This window comes from Platichthys flesus, chromosome 4, assembly GCF_949316205.1.
Source record: "Platichthys flesus chromosome 4, fPlaFle2.1, whole genome shotgun sequence".
NCBI classification, from domain to species: domain Eukaryota; kingdom Metazoa; phylum Chordata; class Actinopteri; order Pleuronectiformes; family Pleuronectidae; genus Platichthys; species Platichthys flesus.
In genome coordinates, this window is record NC_084948.1 from 16,615,210 (window position 1) to 16,642,030 (window position 26,821).

Consider the following 26,821-nt stretch of genomic DNA (forward strand, 5'->3'; position numbering starts at 1 on the left):
GTCTACTGCATATCAAAGAGACAGCTTAAAATGGCCACAGGCTCACTTCCTCTTCTGAGTTTAAGGGCATTTGGAGGAGGTCTTTTTCTGTATGAGGGAGTGTCATAGGAAATGTCTGTAATCTGTTTAGGCTTCATTAAGCCTGTTGATGCCCGGCAAACAAGCAGCCAGGGATAATGTTACTGAGGGAGTAAATAACCTACAGTAATGCATACCAAATAAGATGCAAGAGGTTTTATATATGTGAATTAATACAGCGAGTTAGGTTAATCTAGGAAACACTTACTTTTTTTAATCGTCTAAGCGGTTTTCATTTAATAATATCTGATGCTGATAGAACATGCGTACATACAAATGATAAGCTGAAGATGCTGCCTGATGAACTGCTCTACTTCAATGGTTGAACTTTACATCAGTACAATGTACAGCGTCTGTGCAGTGTGCATCTCCTGTGGTCTATCACTTACAAGCTGAGTCAGGGTTGGGCAAAGAACAACCACTGAGAAACTGAGAATGTGCAAAGTTAGAGTCTTGTCCCAAAATGTTAATTCTAGCGGTTTATTTTTCATCCAAGTGTCAGAAAGAACAACCTCAGGGGAGAATCTATATAGAAGACTGTCCTTGAGAGGGAACTCATGTGACTTTAGATGGTAGAACACATACTTGTCTGGACCTTGTCAGGCACCAACAGACGACCATGAAAAAGGACAATATCACTTTCAAATGTTTCTGTCTGCACTGTGTGAGCGGAGTCACAGAAAGTTCCAACTTCCGCTGCGTCTGACAGTGTGAATATGTCAGCAGACGTCCTGCTAACGACTTGATAGAGTTAGCCGAAAAAAGATGTGGCAGATTAGTTTAAGTTCATTATGTGCAGCTTAAAATTTGTTTCCTTAACCAAGAAGAACAAACTGCCATGAATGACTGGCGCTCTACGTCACTGTAATCCTTTGCACATTTTGTTCTCTAACTGACTCATAAGCGAATGATAAAACAAAGAGAGGAGGTGCCGTGGTTGCAGCGGCATGTGTGTTCCCTACCTGAAATAGCCTTGTGAAGATGTCAAACTCAAACACAGAGATGTAGTCGTTGCAGGTGAGGTCTATGGTGGACTTGAGCGCCATGGCCTCCAGTCCCGAGCTGATGGAATGGAACTCGTGCAGAGACTGACGGAAGACCTTCCAAGGCACGATGGTCCTGCAACATACATCAAAAACACCAGATGACGACGTTCCCTTGCCAAACCTAAAATCAAACATCGACCCCACAGACACACAGTCTTGATTTTAACTTGGGGTTAACTGGCCTGTAACATGATTCTTGAGTGCATCATGAGCAGCTTAGTAGCTATACAGAACCTTCATCTAACAAACCAGTGAAACCTCTAAATACATATACATGAACTACAGTTCCTGCAAACATAAAATTATTGTTTTACTTTTTTTATTAAAAACAGGAAATGCCATTTGTAAACAGTCTATTTGAGCACATCCTAATCGAGGTCATGAAATCTGGCATGATGTGATCTCTCTTAAATTTAAATACATGCAAAGCATTACAGAACTTAGGTTTTCCAATGGTGGTCCTATTTTTGGTGAGCTGCTGCATAGCTCCAATAAGATATGTAAACCCTACAGTTATCTAAATGGAGGAAATCCACGTATTATTATGTGGTATTGAGAAACCTAGCAATTGAACTGCCCCTGTAGTTCCACATGGCTGGTTTACTTTTGTGCTGCATTCTGTTTCAACCCAACTGGTATAGTATATGTGCTCCAACATTTTCACATCAAGGACATGAGGACAAGCTTTTGGCCACAGCCTTCTTCAATCAATGACCAGACATTTGCCTTAGAGAAGATACTCATTATCTGTAACTACCCTAAAAGAAGAACAAAGATGTCACTTAATATAAAGTGAATAATGTATTCTGTTACTGCTGTAACTTCTTATTTAAGTAATGAAATAAACTCATTTTCTAGGGAAGGACCCCAAAGGACTCCGGGATGCATCGGTGGCGCTACTGGAGAAACATAACATTCTATGTGTAAATCAATTACTCACTTATCGCCGAAAGCATGCCTCCAGAACTCTGCAGCATCTGCCTTGGTGATGCGGAAGTTATCACCCTGAAACAGACCGTTGGGGAAGATGGCCTTCAGCTCAGCCAGCATGTGGCTGAAGATCAACGACAGCTTGGTGAGGTTCCGCCTGGGGAAGTTAAGAGCAGAGGAGAGTGGGTGAGAATTCTCATCATTCTCATTACACTTTGGTCACAGTGTCATCAGACCATATAACAGCTTCAAGAGTGAAATTTAGAGCAACGTTAGTAGTTGATAACTTTGGTTATTGATTTCTCAAATCTATCTAATGTAAATGGCAGCGGACAGTAATGTTCCTTGGCTGGAAAATAAAGACTCAAATCTATGTGTGTGCTCTGTGATTTTTCCCACTGAGTTTGTCCGTAGACGCATAATACAGGAATAGTTACAGGTCCGTGGAGACAACATAACAGTGTTAAAGGACACCCACATAATCATAGAGTCACTGAAATGTAGAGAGTAGCACATCCGAGAACACAGCTCTGTAAGCAGTAACAAAAGGGTATCGACAAGCACAGTGGACAGGAAAGAGCTTAAGAGTAGGAAAGTAAAACAAATTAGCTCTGAGAAAGAGGCAGGCGAAGAGAGGAGTACGATTGTGGACAAAAGTGTGAGAAAAGGAGACTGCATTAAGTCCCTATCCCCTTCACCCCATCGCTGCATTGGAGGCGTGATGCTGAGAGAGCCATGATTTACGAGGGCAGCACAGAGTGAGATTGTGCTTGGCTGCTGGGCAGGGTGAATTGACATGCATGAGAGAGACAGCAATGAAAGCGTGGCTACGCTGCAGCTGCCCCACACTACACTACGCCCCCTATGAGTGGAGCAAGGGGCGAGTGGAAAGAGTGAATGAGGGCGGAGGAGGACAGCGACTGAAGATAGATGAATGAAGATTAGTGTATGTTGAGACCATGCCAAAATAGGCCAGCACTTGTTGCTGTGATAGTTAACCTCAGAAACGTGTGTGAACTGCAGTAAAGAATTAAATTTACACCCTCTCAGCCGTAAATGATCCTCAAACACAGAACACTTGTTGCTTGACGTCTAATCACTTCAACTGCGCTGCCCACTTAAAATCTACAGCAAAGACTTGAAGCCAGATGCATCAATTGTGTTCTTTGAAGTCAGGGCTGCCCTCATCAGCGATGCAATTTGGAGAAACAAGACCATGAACTACCCTCAGCATTTCCCCTGCAGTCATAGTCGTGAACGCTTTCCAGCTTTATCTCGCGAATAAGCTGCCCTGAGTTATACTGCATTTCGCTGTGTTTTCTGCAGCAGCTCTCATCTCAGCAGGAGGTTCCCCCCGTTTCTCCTGCTTCCTGGCCCAACCGGCCTGACTGAGCCTTGGAGCTGCAGCCTCATCCATTCTGCTGTCAACCTCTCCCTACCCTGTGCTTTTATCAAAGTTACAACAGCCTCCCTCCTGCACTGCTTCCATCTACAAGGCAATCATAGGAAGACAGTTATCCTCTTTCGCAAGTTTATGCGTGGAATTAATCTCTCCTCACTCGGAGCGTTAATTTCCACATCTAGGTTAGTTTACAGCGTTATGAATACTCTTACCCACTCCCCTCGGCTCCGAACACGAATGAGCTCCATAAGACTTTAAGCTTATAAAGTCATCTCTTCAAACCTAGCGTTTATTTTTATTACTAATTTAACAGTAAATGCTAATGATACGTTTGAAGACTCTCTCTTGGGGCCACATTTTCTGTGGGTGAAATATTCGGTGAGCTGAAGAGACTGATGCCTGGGTGGATTTTACACGTTTTCAAAGGGCCGTTTTCTGGTTAGTTACTGGTCAGTATAAAGAGTATGCCTGTAACTCTGAGGTGGAGTTCCATGTAACCACTGCTATCCAGTTCTGCCCAACACACTGTGAACTAACTGTGTTCAGAATGAATGTGAAGCAAAATCAAGCAAAAAACTAGAAACAGTCATGCATTCTTTCTAGGTTGGGCAAACTGAGGTCATGATGAGCTCAAATGCTTTTAGAAACTTCAATAATAAGCTATAAACTGTCATTATTCATTAGGGGTTTAACACTCCCGAATTATCTCCACCAGGCTCTGTTCACTCATGGTGGAGAAAGTGAACACTGGCATCAGATTCACAGGGTGGTACAGCCGTCTCTGGCATGAGATTTGCCCTGTGAATGAGACTTTGTTGTGTCCGATTGTCTCTATGAGAGTCTCAGTATTTCCTGAAGGCTGACAAATATCTTCAAACTCAAAGTCAGATACAGACTCAAATCTAATTGTACATGGCAGAGGAAGCCAATATCTTTAAGGATCTCTCTCTCAGTCCATCCTTATCCTTCTCTATCCGTCGATAGAAGCTCTGTGTGCACTGGTATAATTGATGTGATTGTGTAAACCAATGCGCCAATAGCCTACCCATAGGTACAATTGTTACTGATGTTGGTATCTGGCATCTGTCACTATCATTCTTAACCACAACCACAGCAAAAAGCCAAACTTTTTTTTCTCTCAAGAACACTAGGTTTTTGTCCCCCTTCCCCCTCATGCTATAGATTGACCTATGACCCTGCAGCTGGCTGCTCCCTTCCTGTTTCCTGCTGGCTGTGTTAAAGTAGCTCAGCTAGCCAGCCAGCACCGCACTGCGCTAATGCACCGCAGCACAGCAAGCGAGGGACAACCTTAAAGAATGAGAGTCTGTCTGGACAGGCGGTCACAAGTAGCTGTAATATCATCATGCAGCTGTATTATCTTTTCTACAGAACTTTTAAGAGGAAACAGATCAGGCATGAGCCGAGCCCTGTGACAATGCTACGAAAAGTGTATAAAAACAATTTATAAGATTAATTAAAGCACATCCGTTTTAAGTACCTTGATGATAAATACGATTCGGTTTAATCATAATTGGAAATGTAAGAACTGGCTGATTTTCTCAGTTTTACATTAGAATTAACTAAACATCTTCTGCTATTACTGTTGGGTGGACTTTTGATGACACAACCTCAAGCTATTTCTGCCTATATATCGCAAACAATCAAATGATACATTGAGAGTATATAGAAGATTAATCAATAATGAAAATAACTGTTTGTTGTCTGAGGAACACAGTGGATTACTTGTTTGAAATTCTGGCTTACAATTTTACCCTAGATATCACTTTATGAATTCAACTCTCCGGACCTGGCTTCATTCCAGATCTCCATCCGGAAACTGCCATGACAGCACACACAAACACACACTTTCTGCTTCTTTACACAAACTCCTAAATACATTAAGCTTGAGCTAGACCAGCTTCTCAGAATGTGCATCTGAATTTTGATCAAATCTCACCTTCAACTTGTGTTATTCTCAACATGAGAGGCTTAAACTTATTGTAAAGGAGAAATTAATAGAATCAAAAACAAAAGGAAAACAGCTCCGTTACTCTCATTACAGTTGAATTGTCATCTAGGTGCTTATATCTGAGCTCACTTATCTGTGCGTGCATAATCAGTGAGCGCTGGTTGTACCCTGAGAGGAGGAGGAGCTTGTGGCTTTCATCCTGCTATTGTCGATAATCGAATAGTGTGAGAACTATCCGAGTCGGCTGCTCAGTGATACCACTACAACATAAATAACCATGATGCTCTCTGCTACTTGAATGTGTGAAAATATATCTGTGTATAGACTCAACCGGGGCCAGAAACACCCACAGCAGCTAAGGTGTGAAGTGAGTTTTCTATTCCCAGTACTGATAACCCTTTAGCTGCTTCGCTAGCCACTAAGAGCTTTGCTTACTTTACTCTCAACTCCATCACGACCTGTTAGCTCACCACTCCATGCTCCTGGCGCTGGCAGAGCAGAGTAAGGCAATGCTTTTCCCGCTTTAATTCATCTCAGTTTGTAGAGAGAGATGAGCCACAGTGATCTCATATCTTATTCCTATTTAAAGCAGTGGTGTTAAACAGCACTGGGGCTGTCTAAGAGAGAGCGACGCTACAACAGCACTGTAGATTCCATTTTATTTAGGCTCTTGAGTATGCAGAACATCGACCCGAGTGATACTTTGTAAGGTTCAGTGCATTTCAAGGTTAAAAGGGTTTAATTAGTACTCTAATAATTTTTCTGGGAAAGTGCACAGGAAAACAATAAATACCTTTAAAAACTTGTGTGGCAGAACTTGAGTTTCACTTCCACAAGAAATAAAACTATGAACTACTCAACATTTAATTTTTTTAGATCAGCAGGGGAAAAAGAGGAGCTCTGCCTCAATCCAATCACAGAGCAGACCAATCTCTGGGTACAATCACTACAACCTTACCAAATCAGGAGGTGAATTCCCACTGCAACACTGAAACATACATGAAACTGCCCATGTCTCAGATCAACAGCAACTTTATTTTTAATATCAATCAAACCATGAGTGTATTTTCCTACTTTTACATAAGTAAGAGAGGAGTGTGTGTGTATATATAAATATATATATTTACTTATTTTTTCCTATTTAATTAAACTTATACTCATACTGTAATCAATTTGACCGTTGTACACCATTTTAATGCACCAATGCATTTGAACATGGCTCCATCCAACACTTCAAACACAGATGTTTCCTCCACGGTTAGAGCTGCAGTGATAAGATGGTTTTCCAGATAGTCAAAGTGAGAGACTTTTGTTTCACATGGATGTCAGGTACATTTACAGAAAATAGGATTTCATATCTTCGGATGGAGCTGTCCTGGTAAACCAAAATAGGGATGAGTGCAAATGACATTTGTAAATTCCAGAGGTACTGTACCGTAAAATAACTTGTTTTTCTCTGTTGAACAATGGAGTGCCGACATCAATCATTGTCAACAACACAGATGCACTTTACTGTAAACATCCCCAGAACGGGTTTCCTGCTGTGATCTTTTTTGTCCACGTTTGACAACATGAACAAGACGTGACCTGTACAACAAATACAATTAACTCTATAACTGAGATCTATGTCCAATCATGAAGCAGCCAGTAACAATTTCATAACATCTGACATAACAGTGCCAAGCACCTGTTACAACGCACTGAAAGGAAGGCCTCATGCAAAGCGTGCACCCTTCACTTCTACTTTGCATCAGATAAAGAGGCAAAAATGGTTCTAGCCTTTTCTGAACCATGAATTCAAAAAACTGTGTGTGTGTGTGTGTTTGTGTGTGGTATAGAAACTGAATGATAATAGTTTTTCCATGACACCTGCAAAAGAAGCCTGAACAGTAATTCAGCTGCAGAGAAGCCTGAAAGAGTTGAAGCTTGAGGAAGTTGTTCCTACCAACCATTGTAATAATATCACAGAAGCATGTCTGGAATGCATTTTTCTATTGTGCAAGGGATTGGAGCAATATGCGGAAAGTAAAGGAAGGTTGTGATGACGGAAGCAAACAAAGAAGGAAGGCTATGAGTAAAGTGTGGGACCAAAATATGTGTTTATTGAACTGTTCCACAAATATTGTTGCAACTAACTATTATTTTCATTAACCGTAAGTCCATCAATAGATGTCTAATTTAATTGATCAATCCCTTCAGTCTTTAAAATATCAGAAAATAATGAAGAATGTCTCGTTTTTCCAGGGTGACATATCTTGGTTTGTCCGAGCAGCAGTTCAGAACCAATGATATAATGCTGAAAATGAACATGCACTGTATATGCTGTCCTCACGGCTGTGTGATCTGACCTGGATTTGATGTGTTTATAGCTCAAAATAACATAATAAATAACAAAACATTTCTATGAGATGGGACGTTCTCCTCTTCTCTCCGGTTTTAATCCAGTTCACGATAGTTAGAGTTCAAACCCTCAAGTTCTTGATGTGAAATCGCGGCAGCACTCAGTGAATTATTGCTTAAAAGAGCTTTAAAACAATGCCAACAGCCATAATGCTTTTCATGAGCTAGAGCTAAGGTGCTTTAAGATTAGATATGAGTCAAATTAGACAGTAAAAGATATACAGCCATACTATAAATACGATATACAAAAGATTATTAGCCTCCAGGTTTATCCCTTTTTGCAGCGTAGGCTGTCCCACAATGCAAATGCATCACCCTCCAGGCTATAAGCCCACCACTTCCTGTGACCAGCTGGACCTATCGACAGTGGTCAGGATGTGAAGGCAGCTTAGCCCATCAAGATGATCAAACAGTCTCTCACAGAGAGGTCAAAGCTGTATCCGGTTAGAGGAGAGTTAAAGGGGTTTTGAGAGGACACATTGATCAACCCGTCCACTGTATTACTCTGCTCAGATGCTGCAGAATGTGCACTGTTTAACTTGAACATCAAGGTCTCGTACGAGTGCATGAAGTGGCTACAGATAAAGTGGCAGTGTTAAACACAAAGAAGAAGCTCAGGAGGACAGCACAGTCATTTATCAACACAGAGCAATTAAACAAAACTAAGCAGCAAACCATTTCATTAAGAGATCACAGTTACAAGTCCCTTAAGTTTTAGTCAAACACCAAAGCCTATTATTTTCTCCTTCATGGCTTACAGACAAGTGAGGCAGCCAAACCTTGCCTTATTAATATAAAAATGTACAGACCACATTAAAATATAAACATATTAAATGTAATTAGTTAATCATATACATTTAAAAACATAATTTGAGGATGAATAAAAAAAATGTCACTGCATCCTTTATTTCTTATCCTGGATCTGAAACAACAAAACATGTTTGGTTGAGAACTGACTAAAAAGATTGATTATTGAATTATTTAACAATTAATTAATAAATGCATCCATTAATGTTTTCAGCTTCAACACTGACCGAACAAATATTAAGCATTTTGCAAGATTTTAACCTGTGGTTGACTTTGTTCTGCTTGTTATTGTCTTTTCAGCAAAGGTTTAACATTTGACTGAAAAGTAGAAGAAAATGTGTTGAAAAAATAAACAAAAATAAGAACTCATTCCTGTGTGGATCTCTGTCAACGCTGAGGCCAGAAAAAGTCTTGGCGTGTTCTGTGTAAGCCAGAAGAGGAAGTATGTGAAGCAAACAAAGAGGAAGTGCTGACTGTGCTGTGTGGATTCTGACTGAACATGGGCTGTTAGTGTGAATAATTAAGTCTCACAATAGACTTACTTATATATACACTCCATTAAGAAAGTCAGCCATTCCTTCTCTCCCCTCTGTCAGGATGTGAAAACATGACGCCTCGTACCCACACAACCCAGCTGCTGCTAAGATCAAGACCCGCTTATCAGACTGTTGCTCTAAAAAAACAAACCCAAGGTTATACTGCACTACATCAGCTCCACTTCATCTCAAAAGCTAAACAATCGAAGTGATTCATATGGAAGTGGGGGCTGGATAAATAGAGGATCTAAACCTCTGGGGGGGATAATGTGGAGAAGTCTGTGCGGCATCACAATAGCGTATCCACCCACGCTGCATCCAGGGGCTCCCATGACACACTGGGATCTTTCCCTCCGACTTGAAAATAGCCATTAAGCCAAGGCAGAGTGTTGATTATCATCATTTAAGTGATTAACTATCAAGCACTGATACTTACTGAAGTCACTGTGGTGAAAACAATAGCGGTCGGTAGTGTCAAATTTGAATTCAGGCTGAATCGAAGGATATAATGAAAGCAGCGTGATGACTCGTTCGTCAGGCAGATTTACAGTTTGACTTTTCTGTCTGAGCCATGTGCCGAGTTCAGCTGCAGCCTAACTATTCGCTCTCGTGGCTCAATGTCATCGGTTGATTCTATAGCATTCTTAATTGGGCTGATACTCATTGGTTAGTATCACTGCCGTCTCCAACAAGACAATAGTAGTCTTTGTGTGTAATGTCTGCATTTCCTCTGCTTCAACCAGGGATTTGTTTTCGCACAGTCTCTTGTTGCAATGAGGTGATGAAGAAAATGAATTTCACAGGGAATTGGTTAAAATGACTAATAATAACTTCAGGGAGGTACATGCAGCGGTTGATGAGATAGAGGCTGCTTCTGCTTTCATGTTGCCCTTAGTGAGGTTTTTCTGTCTGCAAGATAACCGTTATGGTCGATTCGTGAGATCACTCTCACGGAGGAACTAACCAACGTCAAGAGGATGTGTCACCTAGGACCGTCAAAATAAAACTATAACCACATTTTCTCAGACAGGTCAAAAGAAAACCTTGGAGGCTGTTACAGCTTTTCTCAAGAAGAGAAGCATGCTGTCTCCAGAGTTTGTACTGCTGCAATAGTAAGACTCTATAGCTTGAAACCTAAGGGCTCCTTCACTGAATTGCTGTCATGGGTCAGGTCCCTGGGTCACATTTGTCTGTGGTCACTCTTATTTTGGCTGTTTGACCAATTGATGCTGAAATTTCCACATGGTTTATTAATATTCGCGACAGATCAGAACCACTGTGACTTATGCTTTCTACACAGTGTGCAGCTGACTGGGGCTGGTATGAAACAAAGTGAGCCCTGACATCCACAGTGAAGTGATTGTTACACGCAAGGCTGAATGGTTTCTAGTTAATCCTGTTAGGCTATGCATTAACACAGTTGTGAAGCCTTTTCTGTACATTACCATTATTCCTGAAACTACTACTGAGGCTGAGTGTCACACAAACAATTGGTACGACTGCGTCCTGAATTACCATATGAGGGTATCCTCCTGACACTTCTGCAACCACTGTTCCTCCATGAAGTCTGTACCTCATGTGATGTGAAGAGTATGAATAAATTAAGGTTAATATTTTGTTATTTGTCATATTTTGGGGTAATAAACATTATAATTTCAAGAACAGACCTGATAGATGAGCACCTCATTAACACCCACATTACCCCAGCAGTGTCTCATTCATTTGGACAAAATTTGGGGACATTTGTGCAAATACTTCATTACAAATTTCCCTTTTCACAATTAATTTATTTGACATGCAATTCTTTTTACTTCAAATCAATAAGTAACTGCCTTTTATTGGGTGTGAGGCCAATGTATATATTCATACTCATATTTAAATAAGAATACATATGGTAAAGCACACCTAAAACAAGTTGATAATCTTCTTGTCCAATAATCCTGAGAGCTTCCCACAGGATTTTATGGTCCCTCCAGTTTGTCTTTATACTGTGTTTATTTAGTGTCCTGTAAACCTGCATGTCCACACCTTGGTAACAGGCAGCTGTGTGGTATCGTTGTTTATCGGTGAAGAGTTCTGAGTTGAGAGATATTCTCAATTTGGCCAAGTCAAACTCGTTGAAAAGGAGGAAAGATTACAAGGTACAACTTCACTTCCTGATTGACACAACTGTGGAGTTCTGCTCCAGAAAGTCTTGAGTTTCAATATGGGCTCATTATTTTATATTACCCATTTTTATTTATGCTCGATAAAAAGGTGAAAGTAATTTTTCTGTTGTGGCATTTCAATCTTCGACATTTAATACTTATGGCTATCAGAGTGTACGGTGTCCTTCATGTGTTGAGGGCTTCAATGACAAGGCGAGCATGAATAACACTGTCCATAACAATTCCAAGGTTATTTTCAGCCATTACTCCACCGATGTGCATACAAGCAGGTGTGACATCACACACAGATGGACATGTTCAGCCTCACTGCTGAAATAATTACAGGAAACATTAGCTCATGACCAATTTACCTGCTCCATAGGGATGAACTGAATTACCTCATACATCCTACAGTTATCAGCTGTACTATGCTTATGCATCAATTTATTCATCAAGAACATGAGTTGTCCCTTCCAAAGACCTCATGGTGGCTCAAATACAGGGCTGGGTAAAGAAACTGTTTCTTATATTATTATTATATAATTTTATAAAAAGTGATATAGCAAAGGTCTAATATATATTAATACATTTCTTATGTGTAATTGATCTAGCTCAGATTTGTAAAAAAGTCTTGCCAAGTGATTGCAATTCTCTGCTCAATAGAAAGATTTCAAAAACCACAACCTTCACTCAGGAGCAAAAATCTGTCTTTAATCTCTAAAGAAAGAATTTTCTAAAACGTAACACAAATATCAATATCAACTGAAGATTTTTATATCAGTTTTGGCCATATCGTCCAGCGATATTTAAATAACAATAATGAGGTATAAAGTTGCATATTTCCTTTAATCTTATATTTAATATGATGAAAATTGTAAGAAAACAGTATTTATGTCATCTCACAGTACATCAATAGTTCTGCAACACAGACAAAATATCGAAACCAAGATGCTGCACAGCAAAACAACCCAGTAATAAACAAAGCTGAGGAAAAGGTTTTTTATCCGGTTTGTCCAGGATGTCATTAAAAACGCTAGGCTTGGCAAATGAATAAAACCATTTTCAGGCTCTTATATTGCTATTAACGTCTCCCCTGAGGCAGGTCTGTCCACTCATTTCCACATCAGCCCTGTGTCGTTGTCCAACTGACCAATTCAAACCCTTCTGCAGACAGCAGCACCTAAAGCTGTCTTTAGACGTGACCTGAGGATAAAGTCTCGAGATTTGGGTCCAGACTTCACCCAAAGTTTGCTTTTCACACATGCACAACGCAGTTGGAGGTTCTCTGCTCCGACGCGTTCACAACAGCAATACTTTCTCCATCTTATTCAGGAGAGACGTGGAGCAGCCGGCAGAGGCAGGAAGTAACATATTAACTCCGCTGTGGAGATCACGTGACTCTATTGACAACACACAGACCCCGGTGTTAACTCGAATCACCACAAACTCTTTAGACATCTTCCTCTGTGTCTTCTTTGTGTATGACAGCGCTTTTTCCCTAGGAGATATGTTTTCTTTTTCCGTTTTATCATTTTTGCGTCACATTTTTGAAGCGTCATCAACCCCCCTGTTTGCTCGCGCTGATCACAGCGGGGGAGCCCCTGCTGTGTTCTCACATCGGATTCACGCTTGAATTTCTACAGGCTTTGTACTCGTGGGCCAGGTGGCGAGAGTCATCATATAATCCGAAGGCTCTCACAGGGAAATTAGCTTTCACTCGTGCAACTCCTCGGAGAAAGTGCTGAGAATCTCTGGAGATCAGTGCATGTTAGACACATATTCTGTCTGACAACACAAAGGTTATTATATTTTCAAATCTTTGGTAAGCTATCTTAATCACTGTCCGCCCGAGAAACAACTGATCCAGAGACAGTTCACGTCCAGAGCCCTTCCTGGAATAATATTTGATATTGGTGCACAACGTCTTGCAAAAAACAGTCTCTCGAGAAACCCTAATGGAGACCATGTCTTTAAAAACTGACTTTATGATGCCTGTTACAGCTATGTAGGAAAACATTTGAACAGTTAATCAACAGGCATCTGTGGTGATATAAACACTGGAGGTAAGAACAGCTCCATCCAACTAATTGTCTGCACCTCAGAGAACCTAATCATTAACAACAGCACCTTAAAAGCTGTTCTGTCTGGAGGTCTTCTGTAGGTTCTCTCGTCTTTGTTATTTTTTTTAACCCTGACAACAAGGGCAATGTCGTGTTAATTAAACTTACACAAGTCTCTCCACACTTTAATGCAGACTACACTTCACTTTTAATAAATGTGTCAGTGGGATGAATAAAGACAACTGAATGTATTAGGACAGAAAGCGATGGGGAAGAAGCCTGTCTTTGTAAGACACAAAAGAAGAGAAAATGTTCAAGCAGATGGTAATCTCTACACAAAACTGAAGTGACAGGCAGCTGTAGATTAAGCGCCATTCTGACCACATTTGCTCACATGATGAAACCACAACACCTCTCTCCTCTTGTTTTCACACATCTTGAGCTATAACCAACTGGGGACTAGGAATGGATGCAATTGTTCTCTCTGCACCAGCAGTCATAATTATTCAGACTGGTCTAAAATCTTCACACCTGAAATGACCCTGTTTCAGACTGAACTCATTGAGGAAATAAATCGAAACAAAAACACAGGAATAAAGTTTGAGAAGGGAACAGAGAAACAGAAATGAGTTGTTTTTGACACCATGTCTTAGTTGCCATATTTTTATCCACTTAACTCACCTGGGTTGAGAGTTTTCCTCATACATGCGCTCTTTGCCCTCCTTGAACAAGCTGATTGTCTGCTTGGTCTTTTTTGTTAGGTTCTCCATGAAGACCCGGAAGTACTCGTTGTCCCCTAAAGTCTCCATTTTGCCCTCGTAGCGAGACAAGATGGTGCGCAGGTGCTGGTAGGTGTCAGGCAGCAGATCCAGGATGTAAGGGGGGCTGTTCTTCAGGGCCAATTTGGGGTTTTGGCACAGACGCACCACCTGCAGAAAGAGAGGATGTGAAAAGATAAGGTTACTGACGAGAGGTGGAAAAAGATGTGTTAGACAGAAGATGTGTTAGATAGATAGTGTTAAGAGAGAGGTTAACAGAGAGTGACAGCGACAGAAAGTCAGACAAGTGTCACTACGACTGTTCATTCTGTGCATTAATAAGAGGAAGCTTTGCTGGGAACAGCTCTTTTCAGTTTTAAAGCACTTATCTTTAGTGCACAACATTGTTCAAGGTATGCAGAATAGAAAATGCCAACAAAGTTGAAGACCAAAAGAAAGCCCTTAAAAGCCCTGTCAAGCTTGAAGCTTTCAGAGTGTGGCAAGTTATGTAACAGAATAGTCAAAATTAATCTTTTATAGCATCAAGAGGTATATTACCACCTTCCCAATAATATTTTTTATTTAGAAAAGAAGAATACGGATGTGAAAGAGGGTGACGACACACCTGCATTCACCATGCAAACGTTTGTTCTCTCTGTGAAGCTAATTACTTCCATTTCTTATTCATTTACTATACAGACGACTTATTGTGAATGAGCACAGGAATGATCGCAACTTATTTCACATCTACAAAGTCTAGACTGACAGGTCGACCTCCACTCCTCTCCTTAAGCATTTTTAGAGAAGCCGTTGATATGTTTAGACTTCCCCTTTGCAATTATCTTATAATCACTTCTGCCTTTAACACTAATTCTCTAAACTCAACAATAGATTACGTCTGCTTTGCAAACAGCCTTGGAGCTGAGCGTGATACTGACAACGTGGAAATGAGCTTCAATTATAGTGACATGTCGCAAATGAAACTTTTTAAATGCAGGGTCGGGTTGGAATCCTCTTCATGTCCTATAGCCATCAATTAATAAAGTTGTCTATAAAAATAAAAAGGGACACAGGAGCGTAATCAACACGTTCATTTGGTCAGACCAGACAATAGATCAGCGTCACTTTCTGTCAATAACCGACCTGCCAGCCTGCCAGCGACCTGCCAGTGTTCTCACAGCATATAACAGTCTTCAGTCAGGGGGGGGGGTTTTACACTGCTGAAGCACATGATAGCCGAGAGTCAGTGAGTCACAAAAAAAAAGTTGGCTTCTAGCAGATGGTGTTTCGTTGACAAAAGGGCTCATCTAACAAAATACATAGAAAACTCAGAAAAAAAGACTCATGTCAAACAGTCTGAAAAATATTAATCACTGACACAATAGAGAGAGAATTATATAATTCTGGAAAACTTCATTCTATTAGATGGTTTCAAAAATCAAGTAGCAATTCCCTTGTCAATGGTCAGACCATGGGAAATGTGGGTATGTTTCCTCCTCAGTAATGTTCAACCTTTCCTCACCCGTCTCACTGGACCGCTGCACTGCATCTGAGTCACTGCGATGACCATTTCAAAACACACTGATGGGAAGCCTACAACACTCTGTCTGGACATGGCTGCTGTCGTACTCACTACTGGACTCAAGTCTACAGGCACTGATGTGATCACAGTGATACAAAATAAACTACACAACGCTTCTCAAGCAGTCAGGGGTCTCACGCACTGATATGAAACAGTGCTGATATGGAGCTCAGCTCTTAGCCTCATTGATAATTAAACAATTGCACGTCAACCGCAGGATATGGACATTGTCAACTGATCATGTCTGAGGGGAAATATGGCCGGGATAGCATCACAAGAATGTTGCTTAGAATGTCCTTGCTGCTTTCGTTTTGGAAGCCATCGGTTTGTCATTATGGGAAAATGAGACTTCAAAAGAACTTCAGTCAGTCTATAATTGAAGTAAGTCTGGGACCACATCGCTTTATCAATTATCATCAATAGAGAAACAATTTTCCTTTTAATGCGTGAATAAATATCCTGCAGACGTATGAATCTGTGGAATGGTAACATGGTTTATTGTAGACGTAACAAAATCGTACACGCGTCAGAAGTCAAACTATATCTATATTCAACAATTATTTGTTATAATTCATCTGTTTTTCTTAGTTTCCTCACCTCCATTAAGAGTAATGCTAATCGTCTTTAGTTCCAGCTACTTGATCTGTTCTTCTTGGGCTTATGTAATTGCAATTGAATCTCAGAATAAGCCATTTGGTGGTGTCATCTAAATGCTTATGAAATTGTGTTGAGTATGGTCCAAGTTTTCCGACATTTTTCAACCAAATCAATAAGAAAACCACCTCAAATTATGAAAAGCATCATTGGTTGGTGCTTTATAGTAGATGACATTAAAAAAAAACATGCTTGAGTGAGAGTGCAACACATACATTTGATCCCACTTTGTATATGGGCCACTGCACTTGGACCAGGAAGTTCATCATCACTGTATCAAATTCCTCTCCAAAAGAACAAGGTCACATTTGACTGGTGGGATATTTTCAGCTGGGTTGCTTCCACAACATGAGAGCATTTTTAGCATGACAGGTTTCATCAGCGTGTGAGAATTGAGGCTCTGCTTCCTACTGACACCAATCAACCAACCTATCAGCTCCACCCAACACTTAATTTATTTTTAAAAATTCATAGTTTTCAACATCAAGAATAATAAGACGTCATTATAACAATGGATTGAAAGATACAAAAGCTAATATGGCGATTTTAAGAACCGGGAAAGATTAAAACTAGTATTTATCAATAGAGGTCATAAGGATCCAAAGTGCATTCAGCATTAGACTGACCAGGTAAAGTTAACAATGACCACTTGATTACATCTATTTAATCAATCAGTAAACCTATGATGCAACTGAAGGACAGAGAACAGCCTAAAGATGCATTGGAACATCTTCTCAACTGTACTCAGAAGTACTGTGTGCCTCTAGGAATTTTACATAATTTGTTTGTGGTTGATATTTGGATAAGGGCCAATGTTTTATTTGACTACATTGACGAAGCTGACATGACTCCAGTGATATCACCAACACTGTGTCCTCATTCCTTACTATTCTTCTTACACTGGATATGTCTGAGAACAGATAAGACTGTTGCCAAGGTTTTGCCTCTAACAATATCATCTACCACACCAACTTATACCCAAACTTCAGGCAAGCACATGTACATGCATGCAAGGCCACAACAACCGAGTACCTTTGTACGTCAGTGTACATCAAGACCACTGCCTTGAAGTAAAAATGTTGGGTGCTTCCCAGCTAAACTGCATTCCACTAATCTTTTTCTCTTCTGGAAGTTTTTAAACAACAAGTTCAAGTTGTACTTTTTGTCTCAACTTTCACTGTAAAAGGGCAATTGTGTGCTTCCTCTTTCTGCAGAGCTCAAAGATTGTTCCTGGAAACTGAACTATTAGTTCATTAATCTAATGTTTTTTTGGGATTTCACAATGTTAATCTTTTTTTTTATTAAGAAAGTCTGAGGACACCGTTTTTCTTGAGACCACTTTTTAAGCACCATCAAAGTTGTATTTGGCGTTAACACTCAGTAGATTAGAGCTATGTTTGAGATAAGATGTTGACTACTGTCTTACTACAACTATTTAGTCACAAAAGACATAAATCAAAGGACAAAAATAAGTGCTACACAAGAAAACAGAACAGAATTTGACAGCCAGACAATGTAATTGCTAGAATTTAAAAATTAAAACGGATTCTTTCATTATTTTACCTGCTGCAAGGAAGAAAAAAAACAACTAAAAAGACAAACTGAATACGATGATATACGGGTAGAGGTATTGTATCGAATTTCACACGGTCACACTGCAGCACAAAACTGCTATCATCCATATCATCTCTGAGCAGCATTTTAACTGGAATTCAATGCTGATTAGCTCCAAGATCGCTGAAATAAGCCAAATAAGCAAAGTTACCTGAGCCAGTATTGGGCTGATAGTGAGGATTTTCCACAAGAATATTCCGGTTTTGGTCAAATAATGAACAATTAGCCTGAAGCATGTAGCACGCACGGCAGAGTCAGTCATGTACCATGCAATGGTTAAACTTTTATAGCTGTAAAGTGTAATTGTCTGTTTAAACTTGAGTCAGATTCCTAAACTAGGAACACATATTTTGTCAGGGCATTGTTCAAGTCAAAAGATTGCACACAACGTTTCAATAATTAAGCTGTGTTATGCTGATCATGGAGGCATGAAGGCACTGAAGACAAAATTTAACCTAATGCCTCTGATAAAAATTAACTTACTGTGTGGGAGGTGTTTTCAAAGAGAAACTATTTTTTTACTTTTTAAGTGTAGATCTACGGTATATATGCTGGGCTGTGGTTTCCCTTGAGATGGCGCTGACCAGTGTTTCTGCAGCTATTTTCAACAATCTGGTTGAGCTACTTTTGGTCTTATCGCCTTTACTAAAAAAGGTAAGATACAGTTTTTTCTTTAGATCGCTGGTCCTTCACCCATTTTACTGGTTCAAATGAATATGGTAAATTATTCTCACTCTGTAATCTGCACAAGCTAATGTGTCTGTGCAGGTGGTTTAAGTGGCATGAGGTCAGTGGTGCAGTCATCTTGTCTGGGCACAGAGAGACACAAAAACTCTGTTTAGGGTTTTGAACAGTCACTGGGAACAAAGGATACAGACCGACTTTGCAGGGTGGCTCCTGTCAGGTCTACAGATGCTAATGGGGCAAAACAAATTTAACTGGGTTTGTGGTTTCTTAATAATAGCTTTAGAAAATGATTTAACATCAGATCTTGGGCTAAGGCCTCAAAGAGGAAGGCGACACAAAAGAGTGTCCTGTCTTCCTCCTCAGACTTCTGCTGCTGCTGTGTGAATCTACAGGAAGCTGAGGGTCAAACTGCTACAGACTCAGACGTGAAGCTGTGAAATGAGTCTCTCCTGTGAAACAGCACAACTGGCCTGGTTAAAAGAACTCGTTTCCTTTACGCTTGACTTGTAACAGTTTCCAGCAGCTGACAGACAGTTGACTGTATTTCGACAACAACACACAGGAGGGACTGTTCCTGGGCTAAACTCCATGTAACTCAAGTCTTTGTTTCTGTAATTGATGTTTGCCATGCATCCAAACATTGAGATGTGCTCCAACAAGTTACAAGTTGGCTGTAGCACGACGTGACGACAAGTTAGCAAGAGAGTGGCACAGCAGCAGCAAACAGATGTGCTGTGGAAAGTCTCTCTCGCTCCACGGGGCTAGCGTTAATGTCTCGCTGTTTTAAAGGTCTGTGTTTTTAAGTGTGTGAGGTGGTCTGTGACTTATTGTACCGACTGGTAAAGTTTATGTTTTGTAAATTGGCTAACGGTGGCTAACCAAGTCTTTGTACCAGCTGACTAGCCAACTTCACGTTAGCTACAACAGACCTGCAGCAGGCGATGATTAGCTAGCTCATCGCTAGTTAGCTGTGGTTAGCTAGCAGTCGCCCAAGGCACCCAACGCTGCGGCTTACATTAACGACTGGTTAATGGCTAGTTAACGGCGATCCACACAAACCTTGTCCATCAGCTTCCAGCATTTCTCCACCGTCTTTTTGTCCACGGCCCCGGGCTGGTGATGGGAGTGGAGGTGGTGATGGTGGGGCTGGAAGGCATCCTTCATCATTCCGATGAGCCCCCCGCCTTTCTTCAGGTTGCCTGCCATGTTCGGGCTCGGCTAGGGTCGGCCAGAGCGGCAGAGGACAGGCGAGGCGAGGCAGGGGTCAGGGGGGACCGAACCGCCGCCTGGAGCTAGCTGGACCGGGCGACGGTGATCGGGCACCCCCCGGCGAGGACAGCGCCCGAGCGGCGGCTCCGAGCCACGGTCCGACTGGGGGGGAAGAGGGAGGGAGGGAGGGAGGGATGCCTACTGGACAAATGCTCCCATCATGAACCCAAACATGAGTCTTCCAGATAAATGTCCCGGTTGTGGCTGAAGCAGCACCTCGGTCCCACGCACCCTGGGAGCCGCTGTGTGCTGCAGCTAGCTGCTCGGTCTCTCTGCGGGGACCCACGCAGGCTAATTAGCAGAGCAGCCGACCTGTCTCCACTCGCCCTCAGCGGGAGGACAATGGCACCGTCTCTCCGTGCAGAAAGCCCTCGGTCCCCCTCGTCCAGTCGTCAGTGGCCGCTCGGTCCTCCCGTGGTGCCGTGTGTGGAGGGGAAGTTGTGTGTCTGTGTGACAGAGTCAGCCCTCCTCCTCTGCGGGCTGCGAGCCTGACGACAGCGAGCGCTCGCCGGCGACCGGGGACAGGAAGTGGCGCTGAAAACTGCGAGAGATTCTCGGACACACGCGGGAACAATGGTGAATAAATAATGACGGGAATCGAACATTGCTCAGAGTATATGTTTTTTTTCTTTCTCTGTTTGCCCCCGTGACGTGTGTGTGTGCGGCCCTTTCCTTTCCTGTACGTCCCCTTCCGTTCGCCCCACGCCTTCCTTGTGCGCGTTCACGAGCCATGAATGTAGCTGGGTGCGCGCCCCCGCCTGTGCGCAGCATTCACAGAACGTTGCGGAGGCTTTGAACGCAGCTCGGGACCCCCCCCCCCCCGCAGGGACACGGTCGCCCCTGGCAACACCGGACGCTTTGACAAGTCTCACAAAAAACGACGGAACCGGTGTCAGGGTGTGCACGCGCTTCTGAAGGCGGGAGGGGCCCTTAGACGAGTTGCGATTGGCTGATGTCCCAGTCAATCAGCCATCAATTAAGCGACATGGACTGGTGGTGCCATGGCAACTCACTGTGGCAGCCAGTGCCCAGCAACAAAGACTCATCCCTCTCTGTGGTTAGGGTGTGTGTGTGTGTGTGTCTCTGTGTGTGTGTTTGTGTGTGTGTCTCTGTGTGTGTGTTTGTGTGTGGAATCAGAGGAGTGAGCAGCCACACAGCACGCTAACATGTCTCCAAAGAAAAAGACCAAAAAGATCCCAAAGAAGAAACAGGACAGAAGTAATTTTCCTCACAGGATGATTTAGTTCTTTCTTTCTGTTGTGACGCTAATTGAAAAGTATTTGTTGTCTTGCTGCAGGTGACAATGACTTGGAGGCAAAGTACAGACGCAGCGTTCTGGATGTAGCCATCCTGCAGGATCACATTGGTGAGCAGCTATTTTAAAGTTAACTTATTTAATGGTGTGTGCTTTAGACCATTGTACTGTGAGAAACGTTCAGAGTCACACTGTAGGCGACCTTTGTTTAAAATAAATAACCCTTTATGTTGAAAATGTATTAATTCACACTGTACTGTCTTAAAAATGTCTGATATACCTAACACTTATTTAGCACTTACGCTCATTAGATACATCACCATGTTTTACTAATGAGGCTTCAGATTAACAACACAACTGTGACAGGAGTGCTTTTCACAAAGTGTTGTCATTGTTGTTTGTCTGATTACACCACAGCTGTACAGTGTGAGTCTGTGAGAACGGTCCAGTCTGACAGGATCGACCTGAGGAGACGTGCGAGAGACATGGAGCAGAAGCTGCAGCACGAGCGACAAGACCACAGGGACGTGAACTCTAGTACGGTACAGACGGGGCATGGATGAACAATTAGCCTCTCTTTTAATAACCTGAGATACAGCATGGATCCCTCTGGGAGGGAGGACAAGGGGCTTGTTTGCTAAGGTTATGGTAATTTTTGGTGGAACAAAAGGTCTAATTAGCCGGCTGCCTAAGCTGATTGCTGCATTAGCCTCACCAAGTGAATCAGCAATGAAGGAAGTCGAATATATATTTATATAAATGGAAATACAAATGTCATTGTAGACATCAGTCGCCAGTACAAAACCATGCAGACAGAACTGACTAACAAGGTGAAGGAGCTGGAGACGGAGGTCAGCCAGCTAAATGAAGAGCTCGGTATGAATATGCCTCATTTTGATATGTATTCTTGAGTAAATAAAGACCTAGGAGTACCACGTTCTCAAATTTACAGTGATGACACTTCTGTATGCATTTGTCTGTCCTGTAGCTCTGTGTCAGGAGGAACTGAGGGAAGAGAAAAGAGAGAGGGAGCAGATGGAGCAGGAGAAGGATGCCACCATCGCTGAGCTCCAACACAAACTGGACAACATGGAAACAGCCTATGAGAAGATCCTGCATGTGAGTTGCGACGCAAACCAACTCAGACTAAACTTTCACTCAGTAGAGCACATACCTCCACCAAGGCCAACATTTTTATTAAGATCCAAGAATTATTCTCTTACAAATCAACAAAACATTAAAAAAACATCCCACATTCGAGAAAGTGAAAAAAAAAGCGGATCTGCCCCCTGAGCCTAATGTGCACCATGTTACAGCATCCTTCCACCAAGTTTCAAACAAACAAATAAAGACAAAAACATAACCTAATTGGCAGAGGTACTAAAGAGGATTGAAAGAAAGCTGTAAGGGAGCAGCTACTAACACGACTCTGTCATTTTCACTTGTCATCTTTAAGGCCCAATGTGCTGTAGACCTGCATATAGTTATGTGCTAAGCCAATTGGGATGAACATCATTCCCACAGTCCCCATTCCTCATCTAGTTTTCAATAGTTACTCTCGTGAAAGTATTTCCCCTCGTCTGTGCAGAGATCCGCCTCGTGTGAACCCGATCTGTGTTTTTGCGCAGCAGTAATAAACAGGGAGTAGTATTTCTTCATAATGGTCATGTCTGTGTGAACATGAGGCGAGTGGAGCGGTGCACTGAGACCAGCTTTGTGTCAGCTGGGCCACGCAGCACACACACTCTGCACAACAGGTCGGATGGGGTGTGGAGTTATTATTCTTAATTTGTGTAAAGTGACAGGCAGGTTTATGCCTTACTAGTTCTGTGAGTGCTGCTCCTTCACAGCTTTCTTTGACTCCTTCTTAATAAATGCTGAACCAGTCACTACTGGATGGCTAGTTTGTTTTTTATGTGTGTGAAGAATAACAAGAAACTCATGATTGCAGTTGCTGCAGTCTGTGTCTAATTTGATCCTACTGTCATGCATTCAAGTTAGATATAAAATCCCTCATCAACGCTGATCAACTATTAAAATGAAAACCTACTCTGATGTTGTGGCTGATTGGTGTATGGGGGCACTCAGGGCACAGCAGGGGGTCATCAGATTTTATTCTTAAGCTCCAGTAGAGCCTGTGTCAAACAGCGACATAATTACATGTAATGCTGTTATTAGCTCTCCTGCTGCTGGGAAATAGTCTGTTTACAACTTGGATCATTGCTTCGTGAAACGAAACGTTAACATACATTTGTACCATCAATATAGAGATAGACTTATTCCAATCACGTTTTAGGATGTTCCGTCTTTATACAGCCAGATGACATCAATCTGCATGTTGACCCCACTTTGGAAATAGTAAGATGTGAGGAGGAATCTGGCAGCAGCAGCACAGCTGAGAAATCAGTCAAATAAGATGTAATGTAGATGATTCCAAATAAAGCATAGGAAGGTCTTTTATTGTTGCTTCAATGATCATATTTCCTTTCCCTACGGGGCTCTGAGGTGGACCTTTCTAAGCAATGAGCACAAGTGCTCATCTTTATAATAGCCACAATAACATTGCACAGTGTTATGTTCACCTAAAGGAATATTCTTGTTTCAAACACATTCTGATTGTGAAATAGCAGTATTTTCCCTCAGGGCATAATGATGTAATTTGCCGTAAATGCAAAATGTTTAGTGAACAGATCTTTTCAGATACTGTAAGTGTTTAAGCAGTCAGCCTGTAATTGTAGCACTCGGATGTTAATTTATAATCATCATTATTTCTCTCTTTCCTAGTATGACACAGAATCTAATTATGCCCCTTGTCCATCAGCTCTCTCCTGAAATACATCAGAGTTAAAGGTGGTGAAAGGTGGGAGGGATATACTGTTTGACTACTGGGTGAAGCTTTAACTTGTGTCTCTGTCCCTGCTGTTTTCTGTAGGATACTCTGGACAGTCTGACCTCGCAGCTCTCTGAGGCTCGACAGCGGCGGGAGGACACAGGCATCACCTTGCATCAGAACTACCAGGGGCTGCTCTCTGAATTTGGCCTGAATGCACTGGACTTCTGAAAGACGGTGCTTCTCACAAAAGAAAGCAGCAGCGCTTCATAGAGAGAGTTTGGCTCAATTTATCGTTTTTCAACTTTGCTAGTCCCAATCCAGAATATGTAGGACAGATATGGATGTTCTTATTATATATAACATTATATTTTACCACCAGAGTACAAAATAGACTGAGTATGTATTCAGTGGTTCACCATGTAGGCGTCTGTAATGTTGTAGAATGCCCACTAGATGTAGCAAATGGCTGTTTGAGGTAGTGGAGATGGTGCCCAGTATATGTGCATATACTATACATACACTGAGGTTCTTCAATTTGGTGTGAATATGTGCTTTTCCATGTTATTTTTGACACAATATATTTTTTGATGAATAAAATTATGTGAGGATTGGGATTACAGTTAAATGCTGTGGAATTAGAACATAGTGAACTGTACATAACACATCCCAGTAAAGGCCCGGCAGCAAAAAGCATAATGTATATATCATTTCTCATATTAAACTTTATTCCGAGTGAGCGCACCAGAAGCCAAATATTGACGTAAGCAGAATAACCACCACTGCTATATTACAGTTAATAATACCACACTGCAAATATAGATACGATACATTTTATTTATATACTCATGCCAGGTTCGTCTGTTGTTGTTTCTCCGTGGAGTCGAATCAGATACCTTTCTGCCCATAGTCCAAGTTACTGCCACTAGTCCACCGCCTCACCTGAAAAGGCACCGCTGGGAATTGAACCCAGGATCTTCTGTTTACTAGACAGACGCTTTACCAACTAAGCCACGGCGCCGGTAAAAAGTACAAGTAAAGAAAAATATCAGGTCCTCTCACAATAGACCATTACTACAGTAAGGCAAAAGTAAATGATGCAGGAAATACGATTTAGCTGCACACCATCGATAAATCCCAATTTCCCCCTCATGGTGCTGGATGAACAGATTTTTTATTCCAAGGCTGTCATTCAAGTCTTTTTCTTGGACCACTGCAATATGTTGAGGCTCTCATCTTTGAGGTAATGAATCATATACTCAGGGATTAAGATGCTTCAATGACCAATTAACACAGGAACCCAAAGAGGCCTTTATCTGAGAAACAATAATTCCTCCTTAAACCACAAGGAGCGGTTGCCTTACCCTCTCTACGTGTTTCTGTTTGCTCAGGGGATGACTGCAATTATACCAGTTCTCGTAAGTGTTTTATTCATAATGCAGTAAAATTACTGAAATAACAACCTACAGTAACCTGTGGTGAAAGACGTATTTGGTAATTCTAGAAATACAATTACAGCAACATGAAAATCTATCTTGTTGCACAGGAAAATGCCCTTTTCACCTCTTTTAAATCAACATTGTTATACTGTTAATTCTGATGCATTAACGCAGTTTTGTCCATGTTGCACATGATTCATGAACTGATTCGTATTTGATTCTTTGCCTTTCAGTATTTTCTGAGATATAATACTCCATAGAAAGTGACTGATGTGAACTTGAACTTTAATCCAAGATGAACGACATTCAACGGAACTGAGTTTTGTGGCAGTTTAATCTACAAGAGAACTGGTGATGTTATTCATTGACTGATTTCCACAGTGAATGCTGGCTGCTTTTGTTTTGCTGCTGAATGTGCTGCGATTTCCCTCCGAGTCAAGTGCAGGAGAGAGATTACATACAAGTACAATCACATCCACACACATACACAAGACAAGGTAATCAATGCAACAACATCTTGGGTCCATCAATCAAAGGGGAGATGAATAATGAGGGAACAAAGCACACGGTAAATGAAGCTCCATTTTATTTCTCTGAAAGACAAACAATGTAAAGATGTTTTGGTCAATATGTTCAACAACGACTGTCGGTGAACAAAAGGCTGTATAACAGCCCTGACAGCGTCTCACCTTGGAGAGAATTCTTGCACTCCTGAATACCTTTTCTTTGAGCACACAACAACAACAACAAGCCTTTTGCAATGAATCGCCAGCAAATCAATAGGAAAGCTCTCACTTAAAAATGTGCACCAGCCTCACTGTGTATCAGGTCGTTTTCCGCCGATGGTCTGTTCTGTCTTTCACTCGCTATCTTTGATCCAGTGCTCATTAGTGGCTGTAATGGGGCGATTGTGTACATGCTCACTGTTAACCCGGGGAAAACAAATCCACTGTCGGCAAAAAAGCAGTTTTATGACAAAGGGATGTGATTTTGGCAGTAGGAATGGGATGAATAGATTCAACCATAATAGTGAATGCAGTTATGCAACCACAGTATTCTAAACATGTCTCAACATTGCAGGTGCCATGTGTCGTTCGATTTCCTTTAACTGGACATAAAACTTGTGAAACTCTAAAATAAAATATTTGAATTGTATGTGGCTTGTTATGCCAAAGAAAGAAAAATGTACTTATGTGAAATGGGCTGATACGAAAAGTTACCCTTCAAGTATAGGGGATCTGAGCTGTACTGTGACTCGGTTCACTGTAATTCCTAAATCCTCACAAAATAACAATCAACTGCGGGGAGATTGGTATTGCTATGGTGCTACAACTGGGTAAGCTCGAGGAGTGAAGTAG

General features: G+C 41.6%; 2 protein-coding genes and 1 non-coding gene across 3 annotated transcripts in view; 1 reads left to right on the forward strand and 2 right to left on the reverse strand.

Annotated features, from left to right (window-relative positions):
• Nucleotides 1-20,629, reverse strand: part of cbl (Cbl proto-oncogene, E3 ubiquitin protein ligase) — a 33,852-nt gene extending 13,223 nt beyond the window's left edge. The window contains exons 1-4 of the mRNA XM_062385733.1: nt 19,730-20,629; nt 14,057-14,304; nt 2,065-2,211; nt 1,041-1,197 (exon numbers count right to left, since the gene is read on the reverse strand). Of these exons, the coding sequence (XP_062241717.1) occupies nt 1,041-1,197; nt 2,065-2,211; nt 14,057-14,304; nt 19,730-19,876 (699 nt within the window). The 5' untranslated portion in view covers nt 19,877-20,629. The remainder of the gene's footprint in view (nt 1-1,040; nt 1,198-2,064; nt 2,212-14,056; nt 14,305-19,729) is intronic.
• A 281-nt stretch (nt 20,630-20,910) lies between these two features.
• On the forward strand, nt 20,911-24,639 carry drc12 (dynein regulatory complex subunit 12 homolog). The gene is made up of 6 exons (XM_062385734.1): nt 20,911-21,157; nt 21,237-21,305; nt 21,612-21,731; nt 21,978-22,070; nt 22,183-22,313; nt 24,127-24,639. Exons 1-6 carry the CDS (start codon nt 21,106-21,108, stop codon nt 24,253-24,255), a joined length of 594 nt encoding a protein of 197 aa, XP_062241718.1. The 5' UTR covers nt 20,911-21,105; the 3' UTR covers nt 24,256-24,639.
• A 333-nt stretch (nt 24,640-24,972) lies between these two features.
• On the reverse strand, nt 24,973-25,045 carry trnat-agu (transfer RNA threonine (anticodon AGU)). The gene has a single exon. It is a non-coding gene; the product is annotated as a tRNA-Thr (tRNA).
• Between the last annotated feature and the right edge of the window lie 1,776 nt (nt 25,046-26,821).